Source organism: Nymphalis io, chromosome 12 (genome assembly GCF_905147045.1).
Source record: "Nymphalis io chromosome 12, ilAglIoxx1.1, whole genome shotgun sequence".
NCBI lineage: Eukaryota > Metazoa > Arthropoda > Insecta > Lepidoptera > Nymphalidae > Nymphalis > Nymphalis io.
The window spans coordinates 7,212,847-7,237,868 of NC_065899.1; the positions used below are offsets into that span (position 1 = coordinate 7,212,847).

General features: G+C 30.8%; 1 protein-coding gene across 2 annotated transcripts; it reads left to right on the plus strand.

Annotated features, from left to right (window-relative positions):
* Positions 1 to 564: 564 nt before the first annotated feature.
* Positions 565 to 24,949, plus strand: LOC126772369 (potassium channel subfamily K member 1-like). Of its 2 annotated transcripts, XM_050492721.1 has the most exons (6): positions 565 to 583; positions 1,313 to 1,417; positions 19,921 to 20,061; positions 20,907 to 21,116; positions 21,728 to 21,916; positions 22,578 to 24,949. In XM_050492721.1, exons 1-6 carry the CDS (start codon positions 577 to 579, stop codon positions 22,877 to 22,879), a joined length of 954 nt encoding a protein of 317 aa, XP_050348678.1. In that variant the 5' UTR covers positions 565 to 576; the 3' UTR covers positions 22,880 to 24,949. The 2 variants fall into 2 exon arrangements, with proteins under 2 accessions (XP_050348678.1, XP_050348677.1); XM_050492720.1 differs by lacking the exons at positions 565 to 583; positions 1,313 to 1,417 and adding an exon at positions 2,428 to 3,254.
* The last annotated feature ends 73 nt before the right edge of the window (positions 24,950 to 25,022 follow it).

Here is a 25,022-nt window from a genome sequence, read left to right on the forward strand (position 1 = left end):
GATATAGGGGATGGTTAACGTTTCTTACAATGCCAATGTCTATGAGCGTTGGTGACCACCTACCATCAGGTGGCCCATATGCTCGTCCGCCTACCTATTCCAATCACAGGTGCACTCTATTCCCTAACTCTCATAATCCCAATAATGGGACGGCAATCCGACATGACCCAAAAGAGTTTAGGCGCACGCACGTAAAGCACGTGCTTTCCGAGGCACGGGAATGTACACACTTCCAACTTAAAGACTCCGGGCTGCTACTGAGAATCTTTGACAGAAAAACTCATTAAATTTTTATTAGCCCTAACCTAACTGAGATGTAAAGTCCTTATCTAGCCACAAGACCAATGAGGCAGTCAAGATATATAATGTATAGTAATAGACGAGTCCTAAGGCTTTCCTATGCATAAAAGTATAATTTTTAATAATAATTACCTGTCTTTATCTTAATAAATTGTAATATAATTATTTTTTTTAACAGTTGAAATGAGGTTGGTGATGCCTGGATGTGTGGGTGACATACGCAGCATGCCCTCTTTTCGGATATTGATGATCATAACTGCACTGTGTCTGTACTTGATGATGGGTAAGTCGACATTCAAATTACTTAAAAAAGAATATACAAAATAGTTTTTTATTAAAATTACCAAATAGCATACAAGTTTTAATTGTTACTCAAATAATTTTATACCGTATATAAAAAATTAAGTTCTTGAATATTGTAATTGACTAATGACTGAATCAAATAAAATTTATATGATTTTTTTCTATTATTACGATGTTAAAATAATGCTCGCAAATATATTTAAACAAAAAGTAATACTTCCAATGTTGGGTGCTAGGGATCTCGAAACGTAAAGATCCGATGGCACAAGTGTTACATAAAAATTGTATTTCAATAAAATATTTTTCATCGTTATATTTTCTAGACATCTAAGAACCGATCCAAGAAGACTGCTTAGTCAATACAATATCTTTCAAATGTTCATTAAAATGAAATATGTATGGAAATAAACAAGGTTTTAATCGATGTAGGTATAATAGTTTTTAGTTAGTTGAAGAATTTATTTTATTACAAATTATAAAGTGCGGTAATGTGTATTTATACCTTTGTGTTAATCGTATTAAGGGCTGGCTCATTATGTATTTTAGTTGATATTATTATGTCATCTGTAGTCGTTCTTTATCATGATTTATAGTTCTTATTGGTGTCACTTCCTTATGTGGACCGTTGATAGTAAAAAATGACGCGTCGTAAAATAAGTGGTTCTGGTTTTTTCTTTCCATTCTCATTTCTCACGCTATTTTTTTCAAGGAGCGTCTGTCTTCCAAAGGCTGGAAGGTCCCGTTGAACGAGATACTGAAGAACATATGGCAAAGGTCAAGATGGACTTCCTTAACGACCATCCTTGTCTCTCAGGTTAGTAATTTGGACACATAATGAATTTTAATTTTTTGTCAAAATTCTTCTGTAGATAAAATAAAATCTCGTAAAAAATCTCCTCTCTTCTCAAAGATTAATTTTATTTAAAATAATTCAAGCTCAAGCTAGCTATCCTGTCTTACCTCACGTCTTTTTTTCCTAAACGTTTTATGAATGATTATGTGACTCCGAATTTACTTGTCCAATTTGTAAAATGTAAGCATTGTTATTAATTTTGAACATAATTGATATCGCATGTTAAATAATTCAACCTAAAGTTACCACTTATTAGGTAAGCTAGCTTAATAGACAAGTAAGCTTCTTTACTTATAATATAACAAAGAAACCTATTCAGATAAAATATATTAGATTTTACCGAAATCTCTATATATATCAGTTTAAATCATCCAAGACGGTCTCACTTTTTTAAGTATTGGTATACGGACATTGGGAAAACGCACACGTCAAATGTCATTATTTAATAAGTTTAAAAAAAGACTATATTATTCAAAAAGTACTATGCCATGGCTGTTAACAAAATGAAACTGATAAATTTCATCAACACCCGATACTAGATTCGTATATGTATTACAAATTTGTCTAGGTTATAAAATCTTGTATTGATTAGGCTTTATTTGAAATAGTCAAATAAGACCTACTAATTAAAAATTAATAATACATCGTTAACACGGTAACACGAGCAATATCGTGGAAGAAAGTATGTTTATTACAAGACATACCATCGTGATAAAATTGTATAATAAACGGTTATTAACAAATTCGGTAAACTAATTACATAATAATAATTATATGATAATGTGGTATAAAACTTTATCCAATAAGTAAACATTATTATTTTGCAATAACTGAACTAGTTTCAGTTGTTATCAATATACCTACATATTATTTAACTATCATAAGCAACATTTATTAAGTACTCGAACGATGCGCAAGCGCATCCCGATAACTTTTTAATCGGTTACCGTCAACGAGGTTCTCAATTTCTCACTACTCACGATCAGTCAATAGTCGATCGCGGCGCGAACCGGTCACGCAGCATTTTGAGGCTATTTAACTGCCGTTCTCTTTTTGAATTTAATCAGTTCCTCTAAAATGTATCAAGATGAAATCTAAACTGCTTTTTAAATCGAAAATTGAATTTTTCGCCTTGTTCTTCGAACCTAATCATCCTAAACGTTTTTTTAAGTACAGTTGACCACAAAGCCGGCTGTGCTGGGTTTGGAGCTTCAGTTCGGACATTTATAAAACGGTTAGATACAGTTTCAGTACGTAAGTTTTATATTCAAAAATGACTCGTTTATCTGTTGAAATATGATTACTTGTTTTTTAACATTTTAAGTGTGTTTTGCTCTGTTGAACGTATTTAAAAGTAAAATTTTGTAAAACGTAAACGAAATTATTTGTCATAAACGCTTTTTGAAAATCGCCAATTCTTAAAATTAAGAATCTATGAAGATGGATAGGCCGAAGTACCCTCGGATTCACTCTTATGGCAGCATGAGTTCAGCGAGAAGTGATGACGACATGACAGTTCACAGCCAATTATTCCCATATCCGAAAAAAATGATAGTTGAGAGGGAAATCCTGTATGAAGAAGAACATCCACCATTTCAACCATTACTCGCTACTAGCAAAATCTTCGGAAAATCTAGATTTACATGTCTTTTGGTCATGTATATAGTTTTTTATATCGCGTATCTTCTATCTGGTGCACTGGTATTCTCGGCCCTGGAGACACCCTTGGAAAACCAGGTCTTACTGGACGTGATTCGCGCGAAACAAGAATTTACTACAAAATATCCCACTGTTATTGGTAAGTCGTTTGTAATAAGTTTTGCCTGTCTGAATTATTACTAGCCCTAATAAAGAGAAGTTGACGTATGCAGTCGCTTAGTTAACTATCTCAGTCATAACGCGATGTTTTTCAAAAAATGGTATAAGGTTTTTACATTATTATTTCGTTCGTTTTGTTTTTATTTTCAAGTTATTACATTGATTGAACGTGAAATTGTAATATTGATTAAGATAATTATTAGGTCAAAGGTTAATAGCTTTCTGATGATACATAAGGGAAAACCGCCTGTAATAATTATGTGCATATACAACATGCATGTTCAATACTGTTCAAAACGTCTTAATAAAAACTTTAGTAAATAATTGTACATACACGAAAATACCCGCGATTAGCTGAAAAAAATATTATGAACTCAATAAACAAACTTAGGTTTTTAGGAATAAGTAATATTTATTTTATTTTTATTTATCAACCATATGAAATTGTTACTTCTTATGTCTTCGCATTGAAAGCAAAATATTGTATATGGTGGTAACATTTATTACAAACACAAAGAAACCAATGCCCCATTTACAATGTTATTTATAAATCTCCGGCCGCTTTTCTAGTGGCTAGCTTAAAACGCTGCAGATTCTAGGTCTATAACCCGGGTCCTCTGGCCAATGATCCATCCACATGTCGCTGTCATTGACAACGCCACTCCATATTTAATAGTAAATTACCTTTAAATTTATTTAATTACGTTACAGATAAAAGTAATCTATAATCTATTATTTTTATCGTTGACATGACATATGACAATATTTTTAGTATTTTTATTCAATTTAATCCTTTTACCGTTTTACATATTAGTGTCCATTGATTTTATTCCTTTTCTAATGATTATGTAAATATTATCTAAATATAACATAATCTATAATCATAATATTAAATTATTCATGAGAATTCATAAATAAAATATTTCAATCAGGTTTGGATAAATATATAATTAGCTATTTGTGGAAATGTCGTTTGATCGGAAGATAATTTATAATATTATTAGTATTGGTACGTAGGAACGTTATATTATAAAACCTTAAAATGATTAGGCTTCAATTTTAACAAAAAATAGTTCAAGATCATATCAAATAAACGAAACAAAAATACAAGAAAATAATATTTGTTAAAAACTATCCTCTTAAATTAAACGTTAGTTAACTTGGTTTATGTTTTCTTGGATTCTTATTTTAAGACTGGCCGTCCTAATATTGTAAAAGAAATAGTTTTTTTTTAATATAAATAAAATAAATAGATAAACTATAAACAGCCTTTGAAAGAACATTATATATTATTTTTTTTTATTTGTACCTCCTACAGTATATTTGAATTCTGATGACTTGAATATTATATTTCTGAGTGTGTGCGTGGGTATACTGGAAACAGAACCAGTTCTTTAATATACTTCTCCAAATCAAGTGAGATCAAAACAAAAAACGGAACTACTATGACGATATCAAATAAAATAAGGTTTAACTAAGCTGTGAAAATAATTTTTGTTATTTTTTTTATGAATTTTAATTTTATATTAATTTCTCGTCTTATGATTTTATTTCATCTAGTAATATATAAAAATATTTTCTCATCAAAACATAAAGTAATTTATTTTATAGATTTAATTTTGTACATAACTACCTATGAAAATTACTTGTTACTTGTTTTATTGCTCAAAAATATCAAAATTAAAATGGAGTTGCTCAAAATGTAAGTCACAAGTGCTTAACTTTCATTCTACAAAAACGGTTATTAAAAAACACCTTGTAAACCAGTTATAACCGGTTTAATTGTCACGATGTTTTCGAATTACTTTAAAGAGAAATAAATGGGTAGCCGTTAAATGATAATTTCGTAACAAATCTTATAACTGACAGTTACAAACATTTGTTTTTATATATTTTGTAATTAGGTAAAAGTTTTTTTAATAACGTCTTACTTAGACGTAGCATCTTGGCATATACCTATTTAAGTGGTTATTTCTTAAATTATTTCCGAATCCATTAAAATCGTAAACATTTGATAGTTTCGATAGTTTGTATTTCGTATATAGATAAATAGATAATTAATATATTTAATATTTTATACAAAATTATTTATTATCGAGACTTTTTATCATATTACAATTTTAATATACTTATAAACATAAGTAAAGTTGAAAAGAAAAAAAACGTGTGTTATAGTCTGCTAAAATTTCATCGTATTTTTTTTTTTTTATATTAGCCGGGAGGGCAAATGACTCTACTCCACCTGATGGTAAGTGGTAGTATAGTCCAAACGCGACGACGGCCAGTACAGACGGGAAAAACGTTCTGCACTAGCCGCCTTCGCCTTGCCGGCCCGCAAGATGCCTCTTCACGCCTCGTTTGAAGGAACCTGGGTTGTAAGAGGAGGGGAACACGTGAGCTGGTAAGGAATTCCATTTCTTGGAAGTGCGACAAAGAAAGGAGTTGCCAAATTTCTTTGTTCGTGATGGAATTGATGTCACAGTTAGGCGGTGACATCGAGAACCAGCTCGCGTGGACTTAAGAAGGAAGGGAGAAGCAGGAATTAGAGAGAATAATTCCTCAGAGCACTCGCCGTGATACAGTCGATAGAAAGCGCTCAGTGCTGCTATCTCACGACGCAATTGTAAAGGTTCAAGGGTGTTTGTGACCTTTACGTCGCCAATAATGCGTACGGCACGTCGCTGCAACCGGTCCAAAGCCTCAAGTAGGTACTTAGCGGAGCCATCCCAAAGGTGCGAGCAATATTCCACGCAAGACCGTACCTGTGTTTTGTACAGCAGGCACAGTTGTTGTGGCGTGAAAAAGCGCCGCACCTTGTTCAGAACTCCGAGTTTCCGTGAAGCTGTTTTTATAACAGCCTCGATGTAATCCCTTGGACTAAAGTCGCAGCGAACGTCGATCCCCAGCATGGCGATTTTGCTTTGCATCACCAGCGGAGTACCACAGAGGGAGGGAAGAGGGGAAAATGTTGACTTTTTCGCCGTGAGAGCGCATACCTGTGTTTTCTTGGCATTAAACTCAACAAGATTATCAGAGCCCCATTTGGCGATGAGCTCTAACGTCCTATCGAGTTCAATGACAAGATTCTTCCGCCTCTCCTCAATTTCCGCTCGCCCAGCCACTGCGCGTCCGTGGTATCCACCATGCACTGTACTATCGTCTGCATAGCAATGTATGTTCCCAAGAGAGAGCATATCATTGATATGCAAAAGAAAGAGTGTGGGAGATAGCACAGATCCCTGGGGGACCCCAGCATTCACTACATAGAATTGTGAAGCGCAACCATCAACTAAAACACGAAGGCTACGCTTGTGTAGGAAGCTGGCAATCCAGGTGCATAGCTGAGCAGGCAGACCATATGCCGGCAGCTTGGAGAGAAGACTTCTGTGCCAGACCCTGTCGAAAGCCTTGGAGATATCGAGGCTGACAACCAACGATTCTCCATGCTTGTCGATAGCTTCACCCCAGAGGTGTGTTACGTACGCTAGAAGATCACCTGTGGATCGTTGAGGTCGAAACCCGTATTGACGATCATTTATTAAACAGTGATCTTCTAGGTAATGGATCAGTTGGTTGTTTAAAATCCGTATGTAAAAAAAAAAAACAATTTGCTTATGTAGTCAAAATGTATATATTCAATTTATTTAAAATTTAATTAGCAAATAAATGTAGGTTCCACTATTATCAAGTAACCTTAATTTTTTTTTGGTATAAAATATGTTAATAAAAAGTACTCCAAACAGCCTCGAGATTTTAAATTTCAAAGTAGGTGCAGAATATACCTTATTATAAACTTCCACATTTAAATACTTTTAAATTGAAAAGAGTTGAGAAATTTTTGTACGTATAACATCGTGTACGTTTAACAAATAACTGTTTGTGATATTATTTTTATGTAAACCATCCAGTGTTTTTTTGGTAATTTATATTTTTAGATTTAATTTCAAACTGAAAGATTTTTTTTTATAAGAAAATGTTAAATATTTGAATACTTTGTTGTTGATACAATCAAAGTCTAATTATTTCAAAGAAACGATTCGTTCTAGAACAGATAATTTATATACACATATATATATATATATATATATATATATATATATATATATATATATAATTCAATGTATAAGTAAATTGAGTTGTGAATTACATAAAGATTATCATAAAACATGCCACATTTTTTGTAGGTTACATAATCTTACTATAAAAATAACATAAAAATATAGCGTTATTGCAAACGTTTTTAACGAAATATCCTTAATTTATTTTATTATTGGTATTTATGATTTTATTAATAAATAACCTATTTATCTGGGTCTAAGTTTGATCTTATCGTAACTCGAATAAGAAAGATCAATTTATTCGCTTGAAATATAAACGGTTCAGGTGGAGGATCGCAAATCCTATCGTTATTTGACGCAAATGGCGTCGACGCGAATAATGGAAGCAATCGTAGCGCTCTGCGATGATTATAGTAGAATTGCTATAGTTAAAATATATAAGAAAATATTAATTCCTATAAAAAATAGTCCGAAGTAGATCGACTTTGTTTAAATGTTGACTCAAAACAAAAATACATAGATATAGGTAATTTGTGCTCCTTGTATTTTTTTGTTCACAAAACGTTATTTCTTGTGCTATCTGTATTGTACTCAATATTAACATACCGTCGTTCGTACAATGTATTTGTATTATCATGTGCAACAAATAATTCAATAAATAAATATAACAGTCGCATTAACGCGTACATTAAAAATACCGACATGTTTATACGAATAATTGTTAAAGGAATCGAACATGCGATCGTAATATCGTTATTTCCTAATTTTGTAATAATACTACAATTTCTTACATATAATCCTATGAAGCAACTCATAAAAGGAAAAGCTCTTTACTGAAGATACGTTTAAAGATATTTCCTCAATCGTTGAGGAGTCTAAAGAGGTTTTAAAAGTAAATTACAAGTGTACATCGGGAAAAAAGACCGAGCATTATTATATATTACAGTAACGCAATGAATTCTCAAAAACATCAGATGTGTTATGTAAATATGAAAGTGACGTATATAATAATGTAAACATCAGTACGTTTTCATATAATAATAAACAAATAAATGAACATGGATTTAATGCGTTTTTAGCCAAAAGTAAAAAAAAAACACTGGCATTGATGCATTGATATATCATTAGGTTTTTGTAAAATTACGAATTTTCTTAACAATACAATAAATCAATTTACCGAATTATTATTATTTAATTATTAATAATACACAACGTTTGCAATAACGCTATATTTTTATGTTATTTTTATAGTAAGATTATGTAACCTACAAAAATTGTGGCATGTTTTATGATAATCTTTATGTAATTCACAACTCAATTTACTTATACATTGAATTATAATATAATTTACTTCTCAAAAAATTTAAATATATGTATATATTAATTTATTCGTATATAAAAAATTATCTGTTCGAGAACGAATCGTTTTATCGAAATAATTTACCGAATTATTTCCCCCTTTATTATATTTATATGATGGTTGAATATTTCACAGCATTCCATTTATAATTGTACACATTTTTCATACATTTTTAATTTAAAACAATTAAAAAAACTATCGATGTAGTATATTCTATACCTAAAAATAACAATCTTAGGCTTATCTCGTTAAACTTACGGTGCATCAGATAGTAACATCTTATAATATTACCACGGTCAACCCTTTTCCCCGCCTATTATTTTAAATACAATAATACAGTCCATCCCTTCCTTGGCTTGCCTCGTGCTTTCAAAATCTCAACCTTCTATTCTTCTAGCTTCCGGTATATTTATAACTCTCACGGCTACAACCATGATATAGTTCAATATAATCAAACGAATTCTCGGCTTTCATATATTAATTATATTAATTTAAAGAAATAATAATTTCTTAAAATATTTGGAAAATTCCATTCCAGGAATACTTCCTCAAAGAAGTTGCATAATGTTTTGATTTGATTTGAGCCACACCCCCCATTGCACTCGTAGCCTGACCCGGCGCATCTCATTGTTATCTGAGTATGACTTATTGTTGTAATAATTGACCGCGATTGTAGTAATTGTTGTAAAATATGAGATTGTTTCCTTTATTGTATAATAAATTTGATTTGAAAAATGTTTATGCAAGATATATTGCCCCCAAGATAGCTACTAATACTTGTAATGTGTATAAGTTATCTCTTCAAATGATTCACACATTTATCAGAATATTTGAAGTGGTTGATAAATATAAAAATGGACGGTTTAGTTAAACATCCTAAAGTTCTTTTAAAGGTCACAAAGTTTAAAAAATACACACCGAAATGCTTAATATCATTTTTAAATATATTATCGTCTTTATATGATGTATAAATATACTTTCTTAAGAAAATTAAAGGGTTTTGTGGTTCAGTAAATCCATTAAATCTCTAAATTAAAAATCTTAGTGCCAGCGACTCCGCTAATCACAAAGCCGGACTTTTACAATATATCTAGTAACAGCTAAATTAAAGGCCAATGACTTCACGCAACTGCGCTTCGGATGTTCAGCTGTAAATTACAAAAACATTTCGTTGAGGCTAGCTTTACTGAAATTTTTAGTCAAATATTAAATTTCTGTGGTACACTACACTACTGCTGAGTTCACTGTTATTAAAGCAAATTTTATTTAAAATAGAAAGCCAGATGGGTTAAGTGGGTCAACTGATGGTCCATAAACTATATAAGAAATAATTACCATTCCTTTCATCGTTAATGCATCACCAAATATAGGAACTAATGTGTTCTGTGCCTTGTCCAATTTCACTTGAGATTCTATATTATTATCAAAACGATATCATATTCTTTGGACCTTTTGTAACGTTTAATACTTCAGACATAGAGCATCATTTGTAAGCAAATATGACCCGCACAATAAGTTTAAGTATTATATGATAACTCGCTGAGGATCGTAACGCTTGAGATAACAATGTATGAGAATGGGTGCTATCTAGGTCGATAGTCACATGTAATATGATGGATGAAAAAAACAAACTGCTGATTTTTAACTGGTTCTTCTCGGTAGAATCTACATTTTAAAGTTATCATAATATACTTGATATCTTAATTTTGAGTATTATCTAGTATTATATATGAAAGTCGAGATGGCCCAGTGGTAAGAACGCGTGAATCTTAACCGATGAACGTGGGTTCAAACCCGGGCAAGCACCTCTGAATTTTCATGTGCTTAATTTCTGTTTATAATTCATCTCGTGCTTGACGGTGAAGGAAAACATCGTGAGGAAACCTGCATGTGTCTAATTTCATTGAAATTCTGCCACATGTGTATTCTACCAACCCGCATTGGAGCAGCGTGGTGGAATAAGCTCCAAACCTTCTTCTCAAAAAGGGAGAGGAGGCCTTAGCTCAGCAGTGGGACATTTACAGGCTGTTACTTACTTACTGTTACTTAGTATTATATGTATATATTTTAATCATTACAATGATAGATAAATAATACTTGGTTCAACATTATCATTGTATTCTTACTCCATACGAGGTAACTATTATTGTTTTTTAAGGAAAAAAGTAAACAATTTATATAATAACATATATATTATATTTTTTATATATATTTTTTTATAGAATAGGGCGGTGGACGAGCATATGGGCCACCTGATGGTAAGTTGTCACCAACGCCCTTAGACATTGGCATTGTAAGAAATGTCAACCATGACTTACATAGCCAATGCGCCACCAACCTTGGGAACTAAGATTTTATGTCCCTTGTGACTGTAATTACACTGGCTCACTCACCCTTCAAACCTGAGCACAACCATATCAAGTACTGCTATTTTGCGGTAGAATATCTGATGAGTGGATGGTACCTACCCAGACGAGCTTGCATTTGAGATTTTTTCAAGATAATAATATTTTGAACAAAAAAAAACTTAAGAAAAAAGTCATACAAAACAGGAAAAAACGGGGTATTAATAGCTAGAACCTTATGTTAACTCGGGCGAAGTCAAGACGGTACCATATTATATATGGCAAAGTATCAGTTAAGTCCCTAATCTTCCATTGCATACATGTATTTTTATCAGACGATAATGTGTATTTTTGATCATATTTACATTTCAAATCAATAAACGTAAATTTCATTTTTTTAATAAGTTAATATTTACGTGCAGTAGCTATCGAACATACATATTTAATCCCAGATATATGTCTGATACATATAATGTAGTCATAGTTTAATATTTAATATTCTAAAAAATTCGTCAAAATTCTTAGATATTTTTGTATAGAATTTCCAACAGTCTCAACTCTTAAATAATACATCATAATAATTTTATAATCTCCGACTTCATAAGTCGACTAGATAATCTCTGAACCGGTTTAGAAACGAGTTCGTGGGGCGTGGTAATGACCAACATACTGACATGTTTTTGTATGCAAGTCTCAACTCAAATATAAAGAATTTAACTATGAAAATGCCGTAAATGTAGTCGACGTTATTAGCGAAAAATATAGCCAGACTTAACTCGATTGAAGGTAGAATATGGAGAACATTAAAAATTAATATGTTTAACATTTATAAAAAAATAGGAGACAAATAAAACTGGCATATTATATGAAATATATTATAATTTAATCTCATGACATAAATAAAATTAAGCATGGTTTGTAATGCAATTTTTACAAATTGTAATATAAATTACAATTTGTAAAAAACGGTGAGTTGCAACATTACTTATCTATTTTGAATAATAATTGCTTAAATCTGTACTGTATTGTTAAATCTACAATATAGTAAAAATCGCTATAAGTTTAACATAAAAAGACAAAGCAAAACTAATACAATAAATTAAACTATATATGATAGTTTACAAACATTAAATACTATGACGCAATATAATGCTGACCTAAGTTAAAATTGAGGTTAAAAGTTATCTCGAACCATCACTTAACATAAACTTATGACGTTGTTCTTATCTATTACAATTATTGATGAAATATTTAAGATAGACGATTGTATATATAAACAAAAAAAAAACGGACACAAAAAGGACCCGAAATCTATGAATCATTTCAGAATTTTTAGTAGTTATTATCTTTAAACACTTGTATAATATCTTTAAGCCCTCACGGCTTTGTGCAAGCCCGTCAGGGTAGGTACCCAACCATCAGATATTTTATCGCTAAACAGCTTAGTATTTTTGTGTTCTCGTTTGATGGGTGAGTAAGCCAATGTAACTACAGCCAGCCAGCCAGCCAGGTAGCATTTTGACGATGTAAATAATGGACAATATTTCTTACAGGTGGGCGGTTATATCCACATAAGTTCCTTACATGTTTCATAAAAAAAAAACAGGAAAAAGGAGTTATAAAAGTCGAGTTTATAAAAGTCGAAAAGTAATTTATCGTTTATAGACATTATATTTCCTTAAGAAAAGCTTCACAAGGACTCATGTCAGTGTTCGTCGTGCCATCTTCATAAAAAGTACACCCTTAATGTATTTGTATTGTAGTTAAAAACATATTAGACTTGTTTGGAAATGCTTGATTTATCATTAAAATATCTAAGTACAAAATATATAAAATTTTGATACTCTTACGTTTAGAAAAATCAATTAGACAGTGGAAAATAGTGTTACTGAAGTATATAAAACAAAATATTGCCACCAGTTTCTAAGAAATAGTATATTACATTTAAAAATAATTGATTACATAAACAATTCATAAAGAATACTCTCTCTAAAATAAGTTATATTCTCGATAATGTATAAACTGAATAGATTATTACTATTATATACCTACCTAACCGCAGGTCAAGCGGTCGACTACGCCAATATCACTTTGCTACTCCTATTTAGGGTTGTCAAACTACAAATCAAAGTCTTAAATATTAATATACACAAAAAAACGGCGATATATTGCGACTATTAATGTATATTTGTGGATAATTAAACTAGACAGGACTTAAAAATCCTGGTAAATATAAATATATTAGCAAAAATCAAATTAAGAAATAAAAATAGCCACCTTCTATATAAACTACCCTTCCGATGATCCGGAATACTGTGATTATTACCATATCCTACAGTAAAAAAAAAACATTATTTTGTCGTTGTAATTTTTTTTTTCTGCTGTTGATTGATCTTTTCAGAAAAGATTTCATATACAAACATGCTTTTTTATTTAGATATATAGATCATTAGCAACCCTTGTCAACGTCCATACCGCATTTTCCAGCTGCCATCGTCCCACACTTATCTTTTAATATTTTATAGGTATCTGACATCATTGAAAGCTTTAATTTAAAACATTTTTGTGCAGCTACGAATATTTAAAATAAATGGCTATAATCTGTATTCCATGGAGATGAGCTGCTGGCGATTTTGTTCGAGATAAAAAATATTAACTAGTATAGATAAAGTTCCTGCCACAATGACGCGACTATTGAAATCGTTGAGTGGTTTCAGGTTTCAGTCAATATGCAAACTAAAATAAAAGAATCCTTTAAAACACTTTAGATAAATCGCTTCAATCCTTTTGTAAAAATAGAGATTAGAAAAACGAATAATCGAATGATATTATTTTAATTCCGCTATAAAAAATTAAGATCATTAATCATTATTATTATATGTAATGTAATCAAAGTAATATCGATATATCAAAATGGATTGTAGTTGCGTAAGCGATTGAAGGCCCCCTTTGCCTCGTCCTTCTTTCGATGACGTACGCGACAAAACGCGCGTGTGTGTACCGACGTGAAGGCAGGTTTTGTAATATTAGAATGAATAATTTATAAAACTGCGTATCTACCACTGAAAAATAATTTACAAATTTTATTCTGTCAACAGGCATTGATGACAAAAGTTTCTGTGAACAAGATAAGTTTACAAAAAAAAGGTGTGTAAATTATCGAGTCTTTCTGAAAGAAAAATCAAAATTACTGTGGGAATGAGCGATGAGAGATGAAAATGAATCAAATCCATTACATTGAAATTTTAGGCAGTCGGTAGTATTATTTGTAGCTATCGAAGTTTTTAAAAAAAAAATAAGTTATTTGTTCAATAATTCTGTACATCTTTTTATTTAATATTTTTATTTATTTAATATTAACGTAATGATATTTATATACTATTTAAATAACGATAACTTTCTAGTACTTATTATTACATTGTAGTTATAACAAGTGATCATCACCCTTAAAAATTGGTAATGCTTTCATATAGTAAACAAATAATAACTGTTATAATTACAATGTATTATATAACAAGTAATCATCATTGACCTTATTTCTGAGGCCCTCTAGGTTTTTAGTGTGTTGAATTGTCAGGTTTCCCTCACCCTCCGCGTTACTACGATGTCCCCAAGGTACTAATGCTTTTAGAAACACCACAAAATAAAAGATGTAAGTTAAATTTGTTTGCTTATTAAAATATACAGAGACCTTGACAAGAATAAAATATTATTAGTCATTAATTTGATCTAAGAAACGGGTAATAAATTAGTCAACGTAATCGGGAATAAAATCATTCCAGGTGATATCGTCCAAAATAATTATAGAACGGCAACTAATGCATTAATCTTCTAAAAGAAATCATAAATCATTCAACGACCATCAATCTTGATGTTTCTGTCACGTGACACCCGTATAATTTTAATGCAATACCAAACATGAGATCTAAAGTTTTATTTCTCTAGTCTCTTCACTAGTTCACTCGACTTTTAAAATGAAAAAGCCATACAAAGCTAATCTTAGTTATAGCTTACCTGATGCGTGGATAGCACTGATCCAGACAAGCTTACATAAAACCCTTTTTTGGTGGACTTGAAATCTTCAAAGGGTACATATGACCCGTCGTTCGCTTTGATAGATACGTTATCATAGCGAACGAATACAACAATTCAAAGAGTTCAAAGTCGTCCGGATGACGAATACCTTCGTGACGTGATAACGTGTTAAAATTAGACTGTAAAGTTCGAAAGCCACATTTATATTTAACTTTACACATCAAACTGTGTTAAATCAAATTGTGTATATAATCGACTTTGTTCAGAATTTAAATTATTTGTCTAAAACTACATATATGAATTGATTAATCAAAATGGTATATGTATTCGTATACAATCGTACTTTAATTACACTGATTAACACATTAACAGTATAACATACATTTTTATTTCAAATAATAATAACAAGTTAATCTCTGAAATTATGAAGAACTACAAGATACACAATATATTCGCTTTTACGGGAGGCTTAAAGAGCCAATGGCTGCATGTAAAATGACGTATTAATTTTAGTAGTAATACCTCCCGATGAAAACATTTCGTCATTACCTAATCATATTATATATACCTAAATGTTTCGGTTTCTCGAGAACGTTTCTAATGGTTTCCATATAATTGGGTTAACGTTTTTCGGGATGGTAAATTGAATTAAGAAGAATGGCACCTGAGAGAAAATTTAACACGGTAATATATATACTTGAACTTAATAATTAAAAACTTTATAAGAGAAAAACTTATAACGGTAGACTAGCTTGATCAAAAATAAATAACTAATGTAGTGATTGACAATGGTATTTCCACATAATAGGTATTATACATAAGACTTTAGGCCTGAATAGAAGAATAGAATTAAGAGATGTTTCAATTATTATCGTACATTGTGCTCGATGTAAGCCGCTTACCTTAATAATAAATGAGTTGCCGAGTTATATTAAAACCTTTGTGGCTTTCGTACGTAATATGGAAACTTTCCAACGAGTTTTGGAGTACTATATTTAGGTATGGAAATATTTTATAAGCGCTGCGAAGAGTGCCAACGTGCCAACTTCCAGAAAAATATTGTTAAGTCTTTAATGCTGAAAGTTAATACTATTGTTAACTAAAAAGGTATTTTTTTTTGTTAACATAATATGATAATGATAGATAGATAGAAATAGAGTATAAAATCATTGTAAGTTTATTTTTTCTCTAGTTGTACTTTATTTAAAAACCCAGCTCATATATTTATCTTTCTCGATTCATATATTGTTCACGATTGTATTTGACCTCGAATTTTGAATTTGTTCTCACAAAATAACTATTACAAGGCTTGATATGGAATGCACCTGCGTCACTGTGTTCGCTTAAAAATGTAAAAAGATGTTTTGAACGATTCAGACTCTTTAGTTGAGACTCAAAGACAGGTAGAACCTTTTATAAATGTATATGTATGTGTCGAACTCAAACGAATGCAATGTTTTTTTTAAACACGGAACGTTTTTTTTTTTTAATTTTTTAAATGACAAAGAATAAAGTCGGAGCTCTTTAAACATTAATTCTTTTTTGTTGTGTAGATTCGTTTATCATTTATTGTATAATGTTTACTGAATAATTTCGTAAAATCAATATTTTTGTATGTTTATTAGAAGGTATAATGATATATTTTTAAAATATATTTGTTGCCAACTTAAAAATGGGTATGTTTTTGTGTACATTTAGCGACAGTTATGCGAATTTATGTGGTTCTTTTTTAACAAGTTATCGAAAGAGTAGAATTAGAGTAGTAAACTAGTAAAAAATTATCACTAGCTCGTTATCTTTGCTGATTATGAATCGACTTTAATGATTAATTTTTCATTAAATGCATTAGTTTTAGGGTGAGCTCGTTTCATAAATCGTAGTAGTCCATTTAAGGGTGGAAAACTGGGAGATTCATATCTTGTTTGGCGAAATCATATCGTAAATGGGACTGTTTTATTTTAGAAGGGCCACTGCATAATAATGAAATTAAGTATAGCACTGTCTACCACTAAAAGTTACAGAATAACCAAAACTGAATAAATAAAAATAATATTTTAACTTACTTTTAAAAAATGTAAAAGGACGCAAATACCACCTATATTTTTGCAAAACAAGATATTATATTTAGCATCCACTCAGATATTAACAAATAAAGGATTTTTTACAAAAGGTAGGTATATAAATGTATTATTATTTAAATATTTACAATACCTAATAAGTTAGTTCTGGACTCAGTGTTCATATAACCAGACAAATTTGCCTAGCCTTGGCTAATACGGTTATTAGCTTAAGTTTAGGCATATGAAAGTCAATTTTTAAGTCGTTTTTCGGAAATGTCAAAATGATAAAACAGTAAAGTGAAAAAGTAGTAGTTCGTAAATGTTCCACTGCTGGACTAAAGTCTCCTGTCCTTTTTTGTTGAGAAGATATGAAGCTTATTCCATCTACTTCACAACTGAAATATGCAGATTCCCTCACAATGTTAAAAATCAGCGCAGTACACGAAGTGAATTATAGACACAAATTAAGCACATTAAAATTCACTGGTGTTTGCCCGGATTTGAACCTGCAATCATCGGTTAACTTGATGACCTAAAAGTAGAAATTTTTATTTTGTTTGTAAAAATGATTCAATTAAACAGTACCAGAATATTAGAGATATGATAATTCTGAACGTTTACTTTCAATTTCCGCTCCATCATTTGCTTTGTAATTGAAGGCTATATGATTTTTATTCAAATAAAATTTTAATTCGCAAGTTATTAGTCAAGTCTGTAATGCCTAATGCTTGTATACCCAAAAATATATATTTATTTACTTGTCAAAATATTTCGTCTGATTATATTGCAAAAAATATTTATAATTAAAAATGAAAATTCTAAAGTTTTTTTTTATATTCTCATCTAGTTCTAATTAATTAAAAATTTATTTATTCTACGCTATCACTAAAATCAGAAACAGAAACCTTATAACAATATCAACTTCTTTAATTAAGTTATCGTAATTATATTCTATCGTTAATTATATTTTTAAATACGATGACCTTTGGTGGCGATAACCTTGTCGAGTTTAAAAAAGGCTGCCTTTTTTATCGGATTAAGTTTTATCTATGAATAGCCACTAGAATCGGTATAAGTCGGAAAGGTGAAAAATTACTGAAATCGTCTTTTCGACACTAAATTAAATAATTAAAAAAAAAATTAAGAATAATATGTTATTAGCAATTAATGAACGATTGAAATTTTTTTTCGTCGCTGGCTAGAAAATCGTATCGTATACGTTCATTGAAACGTATTATTTAATATTTTTAAGTTGAACTCCTACTGAAACTATTTTCAAGCATAGAAACTGTCTTAAAGCCTTTTTTATATTTGATACAGTGTAAGCGTTAGTTGTTGCAATAAATAATGTATAATAGTCAAACGGCTGCCGTGTCATAAATTTTATTTTTGGTTACAACGTATTGAATATTTTTTACAAAAGATAGTCAACTACTTATAACTATTAAAGTGAAAATAAAAAAAATAACATTTTGTTCATAGTCTTAGAAAGGCCTTAAATTTAAAAAAAAACACCTTTCACTAATAAAATAAAACAAAATAATTTATAGGTACAGTGTTACTCAAGATGTTGTAGGACGATACCCCGTCCATACAATTAAGTCTGTTCAGGCATTTAAAAGCTATAGTGGAACAAAATAAATAAAAATACATACATGCATGCACAGTCCCCGAAAATATTACACTCTTTTTAAAACCCAATTATGCAAATCAATGAATCAAATTTCGCCGACGTCTTTGGCGCCCTTTTGTATAAGCAGACGAGTCGATCAGATTTCACAAATTAATACATTTCAGTGAAATTATGCTACAAATGAAGTCATTGTTTGTCTTGAATTCATAAAACTTATAAAGGACTTTCTCTTCTAAGACTTTAGTCAAATCTTTTACATAAAATAACAATAGAATCGATAGCATACAATCGTGTCTTTATTAAAGAATAGACAGCATTATGCTTTTTTTAATGGTGTTCAAATTAATTATTACTACTAATATATATCACCTCCAATTATTGGTGATCTATATTTTTTAATTTATAATTGGAAGTCAGCAAATTAGCTTATGTATAGTAAGTGGTCAACACCGCTCTCAGATATAGTAACTGTACTGTAAAAAGTATGAGGTATACTAAATATTCCTTAATTCCGCCCATGCGACGCCAACTATGGGAGCTAAGATGATATGTGTAGGTGTACCTATTTCATTAATTACTTTATTATCTTTCTTATCTATTAAATTATGTTATTAGTGTTGGTTTTTTTAACCATGTGCCTGTATTTATGCAATAAGTAGCGTATTGTATTTAAATAAACTTGACACTAACATTGGTTTCGTCATTTGAATTCGGAATGTGAATTCAACGACAAAAAGTCGACAGGTAGAATTATTTTAAGTCTTTAGTTTTTCTGTCAAGGAATTTTCTGTACAAGCCAAACCTATGAAGTTAGTAACGTTACACTTCTGAGCCGTAGAAAAGCACGTAAAGTCGTTGGCTCTGTGCTCAATCTTGGCCAAGTCAGATTGCCTTCACATCGAGCTATAAGAGTTAACAAATAGAAATTGCATATATGTTTACGCATGCATTATTGCAGTATTATATCCCCTGTGCAGGAGGTATAATATATTGATATTAGACATCTGTCTAATATGCATTGAAAATAGCTGTCATAGCCCAAAGCCATTAGCCTGTCAGGAGCACATCACAATTAAATTAATTGCACACTCATCTGTTATATATAATAGATATGTATAATAGAAATATATAATAGACATGTTCTATTTATTCTAGTTGATGATTTGGAGACATTGCTGGATGAAGTGGTACGAGCTAGTAACCGTGGAGTGTCAGCTTCCCGAAACGTGACCGGTGGACCTAACTGGAGCTTTGGACAGTCGCTGTTTTTTTCTTCTACCGTGGTTACAACAATCGGTAAGTGAGACAAAGACCACACCACACCACACCAGACAAAAAGAAAATAGGGCTAGAAAAATATAAATAGGTAATTTGTATGAAACTTTCCACTTGAGGCATAAGCAAATTTTTTATCAATAAATTAATATATGTGTCATCAGTGTTCCTGATAAAAATTGACGATGGTCTTTATAATACGACATTTCCCTATCTAAAGAACAGGATTCGTTACTAAAAAGCCGCGATGAATATATAATACCGACAAATTACTACTTTTTAAATTATATTTTTGTATAAGGTAAGTGGACAGTCGCTTATCATCGGACCACCTGATATAGATATTGAGAGAGTGATCCGTAAGAAACATTAACCATTCCTTACATCATCAATGCACCACCAGTCCTGGGAACTAAGATGTTATATCCCTTGCGCCCGTAGTTACACTGGCTCACTCACCCTTCCATCCGGAACGCAACTATACTAAGTATTGTTGTTTGGCGGTAGAAAATGTGATGAGTGGGTGGTACCTACCCAGAGGTGATTGCACAAAACCCTACCACCAAGTAATTTGGTAATTTGCATTTTATCACCATTTATGTTATGATGTTAAAGTTCGGCTGGTAGTAGAGTAAAGTTCAAGTTATTGTAATTACCGGTGATCAAAAGAAATATTAGTAATTAATCTGAAATATTGAAGAAGATATAGAATTGTCAAAAAATCGATATAAATTGATTTATTTTTTAATATAGCTGAACACAAATTAAACTTGTAAAGTATGTGCCAAAGTATATACATATTTATTATATATATTTAGTGAAAAAACATCTATTTAAAATATCTAAAATATACGTTTATTTTCCAGGATACGGCCATGTAACACCTCTGTCGAAGCCAGGCAAGATGTTTTGCATGGTATACGCCCTTATCGGTATACCGTTAACGTTGGTTTTACTGTCCGCGCTGGTGGAGCGTCTGCTGTTACCAGCGACAGCGCTGCTTAGGTGTCTCAACGCTGCTCTCGGACATCTTTACCGTCCATTTACAATCAGATTGGTGCATCTTGCTATTATAGGTATGTCATGACAACTTTGTTCGCATTTAAAATGTCATTAAGCTGTGAGCACTAACCGAACAATCTGTATAATTGCAAATAACTGCGTTAATTTCTTGCCATGTTCTAAATCCTAAACACCGGTGCAAGCATTTCCAAACAGGTTATCTACAATATATATTCTTTGAATGTCCTAAACACAGTACGCTGATACCAAATAAATGTAATAAGAGGAAGCGAATGATTGTCTGTCAATAGTCTATAATACAGGTAACCTACCAATGATTTAATTGTCATTACTGGGGGTGAATAAAACAAAAATTCCACTTATGATCGAACCTACGACTTCCTCGTCGATAGGTAGCGTCGTGCACCATTGAATGAAAAAAAAATAGAAATATTTTTCAAAATTCTTGCACAGTTTTCTTCTAGTGTCTATTTTTCCAAACTGTGGTGCTTATATTAACTGCAAATAAGAAAGCAGTATTTCAGTATTAAAAAGCAATTTGAATTTTTAATTGTGTTTTCTTCGAATTCGTTTTTCGTAATTTTCTTTACAACGACCCAGTGTTTCGCTGTCATAAAGTATGGAGCGAAGTGAATTTGTAATAAAACCTGCTTTTATATTTCAGTAATGATCCTCGTAGTCTTCTTCCTATTGATACCGGCTGCGGTGTTCGACTCGCTCGAACCGGATTGGGATTACTTGGACTCATTCTACTATTGCTTCATTTCGCTCACCACCATCGGTCTTGGGGACTACATTCCCGGGGATTACCCGTACCAAGCCTACCGCCCTCTATATAAAGTTGCTGCTACTTGTAAGTATTTATATAAATACCTAATCAAATAATTTTATAATCCACGGCATTATCGATTTAATAATGTAATGTGCAAATTATTTATTATGTAATCGTCAAAAATAATTACTTGACGGGCCGGTTGGCGTTGTTAGTAGATACTTGCCTTTCACGCCGAAGGTTGTGGGTTCGATTCCCACCCAGGACATTTGTGAGCATGAACATGTCTGTTTGTCCTGAGTCTGGGTATAATTATCTATATAAATATGTATTTACAAAAGAAAAGTAGTATATGTAGTATATCAGTTGTCTGGTTTCCATAGTACAAGCTCTGCTTAGTTTGGGATCAGATGACCGTGTGTGAATAATGTGTGGATATTATTTATTTATTTATTTAGGTGTCCCTTGTTTTGTTACATAGTGTTTTTACGCAAAATATTTAATAAGATTTGAAGTATTTCTTTGATAATTTTTCTAAAATTGTATACATATTATTATACATACATATACATATACAGATAAGGAATTATATCAAAAATTATAAATAATACTATAATTATGTGTTGCTATCTCAAAATCTTCTCCGTAATTTACAGAATTATAATAAAGTTAATCTTGTCAAAAGAGTAAAGATCATGTTTCTATTTTCTATTTTAATATTATTTTTATTTATTTTTTTCAGTCTACCTAATTGTTGGTCTGACCTTCCTAATGTTAACGCTGACTGTATTCTACGATATACCGCAATTGAATCTCAGCACTGTATTTTCTTCAATGAAACTCGACGAAGATCCAGAGAAGATGCGCTTGAGTGGTTCAGGTGTAATGGGCCCTGGGTACGGTGTCGGGGGTTTGATGATGAGAGATGACTATCACCACCATGACCAGAGGCGCTCTGTCGTCCACATTAGACCTCATTTGGATGATAGCCCAAGCCCTGAGGACACTACTCCTGTTCACGCAAGGGATATTCGAGTACATTAAAAAACACGATTCACTTTAAAAGATGACTGGGTAAAAAAAATGTCCCTATAATAATATTAACCGATTATGATTACCACGTTTTAACAGAGTGATACACACTTATGACTTTATTTCAACAACTATTGATGTCATATAACTGTAGTGTTAAAATATAATTTAGCTGAATTAGATTTCTTTGTAATGTCAGTGTGTAATAAATGTTTAACGATAAATTTGTAACGTAGTTCGAAAGTTAAAAATATGTGATTGTTTGTTCTTTCATAAAATATAAATATCAGTAGATTTTTAAGTTTATATAGTTAGTTCAAAATTATTAAAAGCGCGAACATTTTCTCCCTACAACTTTCTTATGTTTAATTGTAATTATAATACTATTAAATTTAAAAAAAAATAAATAGATTATTGCTATTTCGGCAGCCGTCCTTAAATTTTTTGGAAACCTATAATTTTGTATCGAACCCATAAAATTATAAACTTTCTAATAATGAAATCGAACTTAGTTCGTTAGTAAAAGACTGAGGAGGTTTTTAAATTTTCTCACTTTTCTATTTCGAAGTGGATTTTCTAAAAATTTTGTCGAAACGACGAATTTCATAGAATGACATAAATACAGACTGAAAAACAAATACTAAGTCTGTCCTGTATACAGCTTAAAAGTATTCCAATCGGCGGCATATCGAACCCATCATTAGAATAAATTATACAAATATTTTTATAACCATAATTTCCATCGTTAGAAAAATAGTTCCATCGTTTTCAGCCAAAGCAAGATACATTTCACAAAAATAAATTATTTTAATTATGTATTTTTGACGTAAGTATTTACTCGTAACAAGGCAAATAACATGACGAGAACTTTTTATTTATCCAATTTAAAAATATCTCATTTATTAATACTTATAAAATAATAGCTTAAAATATTTTATATAGTTTTGTTAACAATCATTTTAAGGAATGAATTAAAGACAAAAATATAATTTGTTTTAAGAATACAACAGTAAATAAGTAGTAATAACTAACAACTCGTTTTTGTAGAAATTTTGTAATACAATCAAATATTATCATACGGTGGCTGTGACGATAAAAGTATATTTAATTATATTTCGTTTCTTTTTTCATCTTTTTTTTTAATTTAAAATTCATACGTTTAATTGCAATCGATGATATTATAAGCTTTTTCTGAAGGTAACATTGAAATTGTAAATTTGTTATAACACTGACCTCTAATTGTATAGTCTAAAACTAAAATACTTGTAAAACAATCACATATTCATCCTATCGATTAAATGACATCATTATTTAGTGTATTTGTATAATATTATTAATTTAAATATAGATACCTACACTATGATCTAGAATAATTGCGAGATCATGTAAAGCAAAACCGCGAAATTGTCTGAAAAGCTACAACTATACCTATACAAAACGGACTACTACAAACTAACTATCGATTGCTGCTGCTCTTTAGTACTTACTAGAGTATATAAATTTTGCAGCAGCTTGATTGATGAAATGTTTCTGTAGCGTTACATACTATTTATATTTTGTAACGGTAACTTCAGCTTAATTTGAAAGCGCAAATGTACATTTTCTCTCTTTTATTCTTAAATTGTGATTATAATACATCTTATTGAAGATTCACCTTATGTCAGATTAAGAAATATTAAAATGATTTCTGAAATCGCGTGCTTGTTTATTCTGATGTAATTGTTATAGGATTCTAATTATCACATCAAATGTTCGCGTTAGTATCTAGCAATAATTTACAGGGAATAACAACTTCAAAATATGCATATAAAAATATATAAATTTACACAAATAACTAAATATGAAATGAAGATGTATTTATCTGAATGTGTTGAATTATGTAGTTAAGTGACGCAAACTACTATTTATATATAAAAAATGTTTTAAATATAGACAACAAAGATACTATTTATAATATAGACTAGACACTAGTATACAAATATATGATTATAGTTAAAATATAGCGCCTTGATTGGTACGTCGCATAGTTTAAAACATAAATTGTATTTGATGCAAAATCTTAAATAAATGAAATGAAAATAAGCTTAAGTTCTTTATTCCACCCGTTTGTTTATTGTAATTTTTTTAAGCCCACTAAAATACAAACAATCACATT

Excerpts from the sequence above, each read along its gene's own strand:
- LOC126772369 (XM_050492720.1), top strand. The coding sequence starts at position 2,891 with ATGAAGATGGATAGGCCGAAGTACCCTCGGATTCACTCTTATGGCAGC. Across the intron at positions 3,255-19,920 it reads AAAATATCCCACTGTTATTG|TTGATGATTTGGAGACATTG; the intron begins GTAAGTCGTTTG and ends TATTTATTCTAG. Across the intron at positions 20,062-20,906 it reads TACCGTGGTTACAACAATCG|GATACGGCCATGTAACACCT; the intron begins GTAAGTGAGACA and ends TTTATTTTCCAG.